The 10,572-nt window shown below is 48.7% G+C and overlaps 2 protein-coding genes across 3 annotated transcripts in view; both read right to left on the reverse strand.

The window, feature by feature from the left end:
* LOC113971047 (V-set and immunoglobulin domain-containing protein 4-like) overlaps positions 1-3,758 on the reverse strand; it is a 9,140-nt gene extending 5,382 nt beyond the window's left edge. Inside the window, exons 1-4 of one of the 2 annotated variants that reach the window (XM_027690574.1) lie at positions 3,599-3,758; positions 2,300-2,656; positions 1,411-1,692; positions 455-529 (exon numbers count right to left, since the gene is read on the reverse strand). In XM_027690574.1, coding sequence (XP_027546375.1) covers positions 455-529; positions 1,411-1,692; positions 2,300-2,656; positions 3,599-3,653 — 769 coding nt within the window. In that variant the 5' untranslated portion in view covers positions 3,654-3,758. The remainder of the gene's footprint in view (positions 1-454; positions 530-1,410; positions 1,693-2,299; positions 2,657-3,598) is intronic. The other variant, XM_027690573.1, reaches the window with a different exon arrangement.
* Positions 3,759-7,821: 4,063 nt separating this feature from the next.
* LOC113971050 (heat shock factor protein 3-like) overlaps positions 7,822-10,572 on the reverse strand; it is a 15,667-nt gene continuing 12,916 nt past the window's right edge. Inside the window, exon 13 of the mRNA XM_027690577.1 lies at positions 7,822-10,263. Coding sequence (XP_027546378.1) covers positions 9,932-10,263 — 332 coding nt within the window. The 3' untranslated portion in view covers positions 7,822-9,931. The remainder of the gene's footprint in view (positions 10,264-10,572) is intronic.

The following is a 10,572-nucleotide window of genomic DNA, read 5'->3' on the forward strand; positions in this document are numbered from 1 at the left end:
AGAACTGCTGTGCTTGGTTAGGTACATGTTATCAGTCAGGTCTGAAGCAGCTTTTGCTTCCCTTGTATCTGCCACTGGAAACACCAGCTCTGCCTACCCTCAGTGCTTCCATTCAAAAAACAAGCAAAAAAAGCCCTTTAGAAAAGAACTGAACCCAGAATATCCTGTACACTCTTCAAGTTATGAAATGGCATTTCCAGCAGCACTAAGACGGGTAGTCTCTCCTACAGAGACCCAACATCCCTACAAGCAAGCAAACAGCCCTCTGCAGGCTGGAGACTGAAGGAAGGAGGATGTTCCACCTTCAGAAACATCAGGATTTAAAACTGAGGCATATGGACTAAAGTTCAATACTGGCAAGACTCTGTTTGCCAGCAATAAAACCCACTGCCAACTGTTGTTGCCACACCCTGCCCAACACCCATTCCTTGCCATCAGCTGTCACCGCTCTCACCCTGAACTGTGGTTAGGTGGTGTCTCCCTGGGGTTCCCACATCCCGCCACGAGGCTGCCGTTGTTGTGGGCAGATCTGCAAGGCGAAGGGGAGGGAGAGGCTTACACAGGGGTTTGACCATGATGGTGATGCTGGTGTGATACAGATCTCTCCACAGGCGGGACAGGAGGAGGAGGAAGCAGCCCCATGTGCAGTGGACAGGAGGGGGATGCCGTGGCAGCAGTGTCAGCCAGCGTGGCCAGCATTCATCCCTGTTCCTGTGCTGTTTGCTCCAATGTGCGACTGCTGTGAAAACCACCACGGCGTTTCAGGCAGAGCTTTTGTTGCCTGGGAGCTCAGCAAGCTTTGCCTCTTTTACAGGCCAGGGCGTGGTACTTGTGCTTGGCTGTGCCATCCTGAGCTTCACAGCTCTGCTGGTCAACTTAGCAGCCAAGGAGAGCTGTAAGTTTTCCACCAGGCATCCATCATGGAATTGTTTAGGTTGAAAAAGACCCCTGAGGTCATCGAGTCCACCCTATCATGCACCGTTGTGTGGAGCCTGGACGAGTCAGATCAGGGCGTGTGTGAAGCGCAGCACTTCTGCCTGTCTGGCAAAGGCCAGTTTAGTTTGTTCCCCCACTGAATTCCCACTCACTTGTTCCTCCTGACTCCTTGTCTAAATTTGCTGAACTGCAGTGGGCAGCATTAGAGAGGCAGTGAGAACTTCAAAAAACCCACAGAGGAATCAGTAAGTGCTTGAAATACAAAGCCTCTTTTGCATGAGGAAAGAGCAGTTCCTCCAAGAGGAGGAGGAAATCAAATACAGGAAATAAAGAAGGGCTCAAGCTGGAGCCAGTGACGAGGAGTACTAAAGGTGTTTGGCACTTCCTTCTTTCAGGGCAGGGAAGTAGGGCTGTTCCTTTGCACTCTGAAGGGCCCCAGATGTTCTGTCCTGCACTGTGGCTCTGGGCACTCACCTGTCACTGTCAGCTGCACGGCGTCGCTCTGCTGGGCCACTCCGGCCCCAACCCTGTTTGCTGCCTCACAGAAATACGTCCCGCTGTCGGAGGGCCGCAGGCTGTCCCACGCCAGCTGGGCCCCGCTGCTCTGGAGCAGGACTTTCCCCCCCGGGCTGCTCCGGAACCAGCGGTAGCTGATGGGGGGGGACCCGCTGGCCTCGCACGTCAGGCTGGTGCTGGCTCCGGCCGGGACCGTCAGCCCCAGCTGGCCGGCCCTGATGACGGGCTTGGTGGCTGCCACTGGAAGACAAAGCAGAGAGGCCGAGGTCACGCTGCCCTGGCTGTGCTGGGGAAGGTCCCTCCACCACGGCAGTTCTCGCTCTGGGCGTCAGTGCCTTCTCAGGGTGAAGTGGTTCTCGCGTCACCTCCCTGCGTAGGCTGAGCTCAGCTGCGCCTACGTCAGCTGTGCCACCTGTGGCACTACACACAGGGTCCTGTTCTGCTGGACTGATGCTGTCTTTGTACCTCTATAAACCACCTCTGCCTGGACAGAGGGAGGTCAGGCATGTGCCGGTGAAATTCAGTCAAAGAACAGCCATACTGTATCCCAGGGACTTCCCTGCCAGCGCATGCTCCTGGAAAAGACTGAACCATTGGATACAGCTAGACCCAGGGACAAACTGATAAGTGAGGAGCCACAGATCCTCCCCAAATTGCAGGCTGCTTTGTCTTGGGCAGAATTTCACTCCCCGACCTATTTGCTGCTTCTTGCTGGAGCCTGACACTCCCCAGCAAAAAGCTTTTGCGTGGAAGCATATGGTCACTCTGCCTGCCTGCTCTACCCAATTCCCAAAAGCCTTCCCAAGCCAAGCCTTCCCCTCCCACACAGCCTCCTTCTTGGGTTTACCTTTAACAACCTCCACTTTTGTCATGGTCTCCTTTGATATCAGGCTGTTGTTGCTGGCTCTCCAGGTGACCTGGCAAGTGTAGGTTCCCCTGTCAGAGATCTCCAGGTTCAGGATGACGAGAGACACGTTCCCTGGGGTGTCCTTCGGGACACTGACCCTGTCCCTGTACTCAGACAGGAACACATGGTCCCCAGAGCCATCTCTCCGAAAGATGGTGCCTGAACTCTGGTCATGTGCCACAGACCAGGTGAGGGTTTGCTGCACAAAGTCCTCCACAGGGACATAGGCACATGGCAGAGTGATAGGTCCCTTCCATACGGCTTTGATCTCACTGGGGCCACTCAGGTCCAAAAATGCTGCAAAAAGAAAGTAGGAAGAAAAATAAGCCACAAAGCAGCCAGGATGAAACAGCTCCCAGGTGATGAAGCCGTGGCTGGTGAGAGCATTGGCAAGGAGAATCCACTTGATGAGAAGCACAAGCGGTTGGTGTGTATGATGAGGGATGGTCTGCTCAGGGGTGGGTTAACCAAAAGCACGGTATGAGGCAGAGGGATGGGAGGCAGCTGATGGCCAAGGGAACTGACTCCTGCCACATGTGCAGCTTGGCTCTCCTGCTCTGTCTGGTGCTTACCTGCCACCACTGCCACTGGGCAGAGCACAGCACCAGAGGATTAGGCTTGAGGGAAAGAGTCTGTCTTAAGCCCAAGTTGCAGCTCCCTGGTCTCAGCCAATGTCTGCTCCAGATGTCACCCTTTGGGCTTCCAAGGAATAGCAAAGCCCTGTTTTTATGAACTCTTCTCTACTACCCATTTGTTTTTCTGGAAGACAGTGCTCTCTCAGCCTAAACTGAATGTGAGCAACTTAAACCATGGGGCAAAGAAGTCTAAATTTTCCTGTGAATATGAGGACCACTGCTTTGTTCCAATACGTTTCTGTCACTCTAAGGGCTGAATCTAAGATTCCATAGACACTTTACCCTTTTCTGCTGGTTTCCAAACCTCCCCTTTCCTGAGAACACAAGTGCTGATCAGACCCTTCGTGTTGCATAAAATAACCACCACAACATGTGTGGGATCTCTGTACTCTCAGTCCATTGGCAGTATTTCCATGGCCTCATGCACTGCTGCACTTTGCTGCCGCTGGATCTGAAACACCTGAACCTTGAGCCAGCAGCATGCAGACTTGGCCTTTTTACCATGTTTCTCTTCCCAAACCAGAGCCCTCCCCGCCAAGCATAAGCAGACACCCCAGTGTAGGGCAGAGGCTGCCCTGGGCAGGGGACCTGTGCCCAGACTCACCACTGCAGAGGAGAAGGGAACTCAGGAGCACGGCTGCTCGTAGCAGCATTCCCATCCTTCCCAGGCTGCAGTCGCTCCCCTCTCCAGCCGGACTGACCTGCACTCCCCAAGCTGGAGGAAATCAGGAGCACTTCCCTGCCCTTGCTCACTCTGTCACAAATGTACAGGACAACGGCTGGTGCTTTTTCCTTCCTCTTTTTCAGAAAACGAGTGTCTCAGCGCCCACTGTCAGAGGTGTGGGCAGACAGCGGAAGCCCTAAGGGAGGGTCAGAAGAGGAAACTTTAAAAATTACTTCTCCTGTATTTCATACTTCCTGCTGAGTATGCTTTACCCCCCCTTCTGTTTTTTAAAATGTTTTCCTTTGTTTCTTTTTATTCCCAAGCAACTATTTCTTCCTCTTTTCCTCCTTGCATTGCTTTCTGGCCAATAAGCTTTAGCAGGCATATTACACACACTCAGGTCTGACAGAGAGCTCATAAGGAGCTGAACCACCAAGGTCCTCACAATTCACTTTCTCACCAGCTTCTCTGGGACACCCACCACTGTGTTTTAAGTTAAAATTCATGAAACAGCCTAAATTTTTACATTACCAGTGTGAAACAGATGATCATCATAGGCCCCTTCCAACAGAAATGTTCTATATCACTGTATCACATTTAAGAGATGGGGAATCCAGGTATACAGATCTAAAACCAAAAAATTCCCAAGAACTGCAGAGACCTGGGCTGCCCATCTCACAGGTGGAGCTTCCCTTCTTACAGAGCAATTTAACTGCTTGGTTTACTTGATTAATTGCTTTCAATTACAAGCCCTGATTGGGGCCATATGCCTCTGCAGTGCCCTCAGACTACTTGGGAAACAGGTGAACATGTAGATGCCCAGAGAAAAAAAAAGGAACTTGTCAATGCAGAAAATCTTTGACACCGTGAAATCATGGCTTCTCAACTGTAATGAGGTAATATTAATTAGAGGTTATAGTTAATCTATATAATTCAGTAATTGAGCCTGAATTAGTCCTGTCTAGGAGAAGTATCTGTTTTCTACTGAAATATTCTTCTGAGGGATTTTACTGTCTTTTGCTGTCTTCTACAGCTCTCAATTTTTCTTCTGCTTCAATAAAGAATCTCTTCTGCTTCATTGCATTCAGCTGAACTGAAATGAGCCTTTGCTGTTGTTACACCCAAATTCAGCATCCTGTCCTCAAATACAAGTAATTGAACTAATTCAGCCAAATCCTAGTCCCTGGTCTGGACACAGCCCTCCTTTAGTGACAGTGAGACACGGTTTGGGTCTGCAGGGGCTCGGAGCAATCCAGGCTGTGAATCTGATTGTACTGACTCCAAAGTGCTGGCAATGGGGGGGAAAATGTTCTTATTGTCTTAAATGTTCTTATTGGCTTAAAGGTGTCTCCACCTACATTGTCACTTGTAGGCAGCTTCACTCAGTTGTCATGTAATTTAACATTAAACCCAGAAGATTTGTGTGTAGAGCCCTGGGAGCTCTGTTATTATTTTGCTCTTTTCCAGGTCTTTGCTTTCATTACCACAGCTTGCTTTTGCAGGTATTCTTATGTCAGAGTAACTGAGACTTCATTCTGCAAAACTGTGGGGCCTAAAAGCACAATACATATAGAAGTGTGATTTATTTATGGTTTTGGCTACTTGTCATTAGCATTGATGCCATTATTACAATGTTACTAGTATGAGTTTGAATTTGGTTCTTTCAAGATTCTGTTTCCCTGAAACTGATGATTTTAGTACACACAATTTTCATGCCTTTAATTCTTAGAAAGTCTTTATGACCTTGTAGTTACTTGTTACTCACTGTCTAGAGAATCATCTGTTTAACTAATTTCTTACCCTCTATTTGCAGTTATACCTGTGATTAAAGAGGACATCTGACCAGCTTAAGGTCTAAATGTTTCTGAAAATATCCTGCTTGGTAACACTGGGGAAAAGACTCCACAAAGATTCAGGAAATTTGGGGACCTGCTTTCACATCCTCCTCCCCTGTGGCCCTGTATTCCTCTGTCAGAAATTTCCCATGAAATGCCACTGCAGCCACTGGGGTGGGGAGAAGCAGGAAAAGCTGCTCTGGGCTGCAGTGTTCACATACTTCTTGGTTCAAGGACCACATGAAGGTCAAATCAATGAAACTCCTTCCTGGGGAACACGGTGGCTGAAGGAGGGCAGAAGCCTAAATTGTCTTGGACTGAGTCACAAGGGAACTGTGCTGATTTTGGCTGGGATAGAATTAATTGTCTTCTTAGTGGCTGGTGTGGGGGCTATGTTTAGGATTTGTGCTGGACACAGGGTTGACAATAGAGATATGTTTTTGTTGCTGAGCTTACACAGAGCCAAGGCCTTTTCTGCTTTTTTATTGCCATGCTGGGGAGGGGGCTGGGGGTACATGAGAGGTTGGGAGGAGACGCAACTGGGACAGGTAACCCCAATTGACTTAAGGGATATTCCAGACTGTATGACATCATGCTCAGTATATAAAACTGGGGAGGAAGGATGGGATGTTTGGAGAGATGAAGTTTGTCTTCCCAGGTCACCGTTATGTGTGATGGGGCTCTGGTGTCCTGGGGGTGGCTGAACACCTGCCTGCCCATGGGAAGTGGTGGATCAATTCTTTGTTTTTCTTTGCTTGGGTGCATGGCTTTTGCTTTTCCTATTAAACTGTCTACAGTTTAAACTGAGCTACAAAGCTCAGCCCATGAGCTTTGTAGCTTTTACCCTTCCAATTCTCTCCCCAGTCCTGGTGGTGAGGGAGTGAGCGAGTGGCTGTGTGGGGCTTGGCTGCAGGCTGGGGTGAAACCATGACAGGAACGTATCCCGAGCAGGGTCTGGACCAACCAGGAAGCTGAAACTCAAACGGTGTGACTAAAAAAGATATGTATATATTTATTTACATATCTACATTTACCTTTTGGGTTGGGGGACAGGGGCAGGAGAAGTCTTGTCCTTTATACGATGAAGGACCACCGTACCCAAGGTGACTGTGGCAGCATCCTCTTGCTTCTGCTTTGGCATCTGTGAAATCACAATGCTGCTTTTCAAAACAACCATCTTGTTTTATGAGAGGGCAAAATATTCTGGGCATGGATGGAAGAGCATCACAAAGTCCAGGAGAGAAAGAGCAAAATCAGTTTTTCTTGTATTCTGGACCACTCCATTAGCAAGCACAAAGGAGGTACGAACTGATAGCAGGGCTACTATGGTCTGTGTGTGGAGAACTGGGCTGGGACAGTGCAAAAATGGTGCTGAAGGGAGCACGAGAGGGGCATTTGGCACTTCCTCACTCTGTGCTTGCCATGCCTGGAGGTGTTCTGTGAGTTACCACCACATGGAAGACAGGGAAGAACAACATTTCCTCCCCAGGCACAGGATGATACAGCCAAGGAGCAAATGCAGCAGCCAAGGGTGCTGCTGCTGGAGGGGGAAGGAAGCTCCAACTACAGTGATGCCCCTGCGGTCATGGGTAACAAACTGGTGACACACCAGGCTGCAGTGCTGCAGTGTCCCCACCCAGCCTGGAACATTGGGGGCTGGTGACCTGCTGGCCCTTGGACACAGGCTGGGCAGCATGTGGGCTGGGCTGCAGCTCACTGGGCTGGGTTGCAGACAGACTTAGCAAAGGAGTCTGTCCATAGCTCCATGTGCAAACCCCACGGCCGTGTCCTCATCCTTATCCTGAACTGGAACAGCATGTTTTATATAAACATCCTTTGCCTTGGCAGTAGAAATGATGAATAACTCCTTAACTCTAGGAAAATCCCACAAAGACTGTAAAAGCCCACTGTGCCACTTACTCCTGGCAGGGTCTGCACAGGGTGCCACATCTGACACTACAGCTGATCTGGGCTGTTCCTTGTTTCCGTCTGGTATCTCCAGTAAATGTTTTAATCCATACCTTATGGAGCTGAGGGCCTTTCCTAGTGGAGTCTGTGGAGAACATGTGCACAGGTGCACTACATCTGCTGTACCTTTCAGCACACACAGTATTTTGAGCTTTCACATCACCCCCTTTGAAAAACCAGTCCCAGGTGCCCTCCCAGTGCTCAGGAAAACAGGCACCAGGCTATCCTCAGCATCCTAGTTATTTCTGAACCAGCAGCAGCTGCATTGAGAGATGAGCACAAAAGCTCTTAGTGAACAGGTTTGGGAAGTGTTGGGACATAGAGAAAACACATGCAAAGAATGTACAGGAAACATAGTAATGGTTTTGCAATTCTTGCATTTAATTACTTCAGCATGTGGGTTTTTCTTGCTATTCAGCCTTCCCTTTTCCATTGCAACCTTTAGTAGGAAACTTGCATAAATAAACACTTTTCCCAGACCAGTACATAAACCAGACACAGAGATGCACAAGCTTTTTTTTTTTTTTTACAGTTTTCTTAAGCCTTGGTTTCTTAACTTCTTAGGAAAGTGTAGTAAGAACCCATGATGCACTCAGACCCAACACCCGATGGTGAGATGCGCTCAGGGGAGGACTCCATGACGGAAGAACATGAACCAATCCTTTACAGGAACTACCATCCAACCTGTGCAGGAAGTGAGAGGCACAGAGCAGCCTCCCAAAAAACTCTGCTGTCTGCATGGTGGTGTCAAACAGCACACCAGAAAGGTCTGATTTTTACTGTTTCACTCTTGGCAAAATTGTGGCCTTTGGGAGGAATCAACAAACCAAACCAGACCCGGGACAGATGTAACTTGCTCACCCGCCCCCCCTCCCTTCAGCTCATGAAAACTTGAGACTATTCAGCCCTTGGCCTCAAGTCAGGGAAAGACTGTGAAAGGCTCGAATAATACAAACTTGACAAAAGGCAATTCAAAAGATGGAAACACGAAGGGTCACGAGGTAAGAACAGGTAAAAAGCACGGGAATAAAATGACACTGAAGGCGTTACACAGACACACACAGTCAGGAGCAGGACCTTCCTCTGCAGCTCATAGATTTGACAGTGAAGCACAAATCCAACAAAGTCAGGCCAGCACAGGTAACATGCATTATTATTTAGCAGGCTTCAGAATGTCTAATTACCTTGTATTCTTGAATATAAAAGAGCTCAAAACTTATTAGTTCAGGAACTTCAGAGAGAACAAAGCCTGTAGGTAGCCTGAATTCCCAAAAGTGGAAAAAATTTCAAGTAATTGTGCTGGTAGGAAATATCAGGTGACATTATTCAAGGGGCTTTCTACCTGCCTCCAGGCCTTTTGCAGCCCCAGCAGTTCTGTGTTGCTTCAGCACACAGCAGGTTTGGGTGGGCTCGTGGAACTGCGACACACTCGGTACCAGCACAGGGGAACAGCAGGGCTGGGCTCCACAGTGCAGCTGCTCACAGAACTTGGGAAAACAGTGCAGAAAGAAATTCTGGGGAGAGACTTTTTGATGAAGCAGACACTACATTTTGTAATGCGCTGTCAAAGGACTCAGATGCATCTGGTTAATTTGGCTTTAAGATTCCACAGGCAGAAACCGCAGCATGAAGCCCCAGGGCTCCCCTTCTCATTTTAGGGGCAGCTGCTGGCCTTTCCTAGACATGAATCAGTCCTACTGACCATCTCCAAGGACACATGACCTGTGAGCTGGGGGCAGGTTACCCCAGAACTGCCATGCAATGTGCATGAGAAATCAGCTACGCAGGGGGCAAGCACTTCCTACCACAACTCCTACAGTCTGGGGCAATGGATGCGTGCTAGCATGTTAAAAGTAATACTCCACAGTTAAAATGTCATTTTCCATAGGAAAAATGTTCCCTATACCTAGGAGCAGATCTAGGAGTATGAAAGATATCTAAGCAGATGCAAACAATCGTAGCCACAAACTATCAAAAAAGAAATCTCAAATTAAAAACGAAATTTAAAACCAACTTAATTCCAAACAGTAGACAAGCCACCTATTGAAGCAGGCTCTCCAAAGAGTAAACCCAGGTTTAAAATATTACACACCACATTACTATCCAGCTAACAAAAACAAACAGCATCCCCCCCTCAACAAAAAAAACCCAGCCAAACTTTACAAACAGGATACAAACAGATTTCCTCTTGCAATAAGGATACTGGATAAAAAGTTATGGAATACACTGTGGTATGTTTACAGGGAGGTTGTTATTCCCTTCTGCCTAGTGCCTTCACTCCACCAGCTTTTGTTCTGAGCTTGTGTTCAGTTCTCCCAGATGTGCTCCTTGCTTGGAGCAAGAGAACTTCCATTTGTCTGTGCAGAACAAGGTCTCCAGGAAGCAGGTGAGGACAAAGCTCACACTTCTTGCTGCTCCAGTCCTGTGGTGGCTATTCCACAGCACTAAGCCAGTTACAGATATTCTGAGTTCAAGAAGTTTCTATCTCAGAGGCCTCATCTATGAAGTTAGCAACAGGACTAAGGAGCAGGAGTGGAAACAGTTTATACTCTCCATTCCCATCCTCTGGGAGGAGAGGTGGATCACCCATTCCCAGGGTGTCCAGAGACTCAGCCTGGCTTGCTGGAGCTGTGAGTGGCACAACGGTTCCACTGCCTGATGGAGACTGGAGAGCAGGTTTCTCCTCCAGGGGAGGCAGCAGAAAGTCTTTTGGATCCTCCATCTTTCCTGCAACTTCACCTGAGGGTTGTTCTTCAAATAAGGAAAGCAGAGGGTTGGCCCTGTACTGGATCAGCTGCATATCTGAGGGAAAAGAAACAGTTCAAAGTGTTTCACTAAGTGAAGGCTCTTATTCAAGGCAAGAAAACCTGGAGAGGCTGCTTCAAACTTGGTGCACTACAGGAAAGCCTCAAGATGGGCTTGGAAAGCCCCTACACCTGTGGCTGCCAGAGTGGAGCCAAGGTCCCTGTGTCTGCAAACATCAGTGTCTGAAGCCCACTCCAAGCCCCTGATTTCCATGGCATGTAATGGCAGCACTGCAGTGGTAACCCCACAGCACTGCCCCTGGGGGGTCACAGCACTGCCCTTGAGTGGGGGTCACAGCACTGCCCT

Source organism: Neopelma chrysocephalum, unplaced genomic scaffold (assembly GCF_003984885.1).
Source record: "Neopelma chrysocephalum unplaced genomic scaffold, ASM398488v2 Primary Assembly neopelma1_81, whole genome shotgun sequence".
NCBI classification, from domain to species: Eukaryota; Metazoa; Chordata; class Aves; order Passeriformes; family Pipridae; genus Neopelma; species Neopelma chrysocephalum.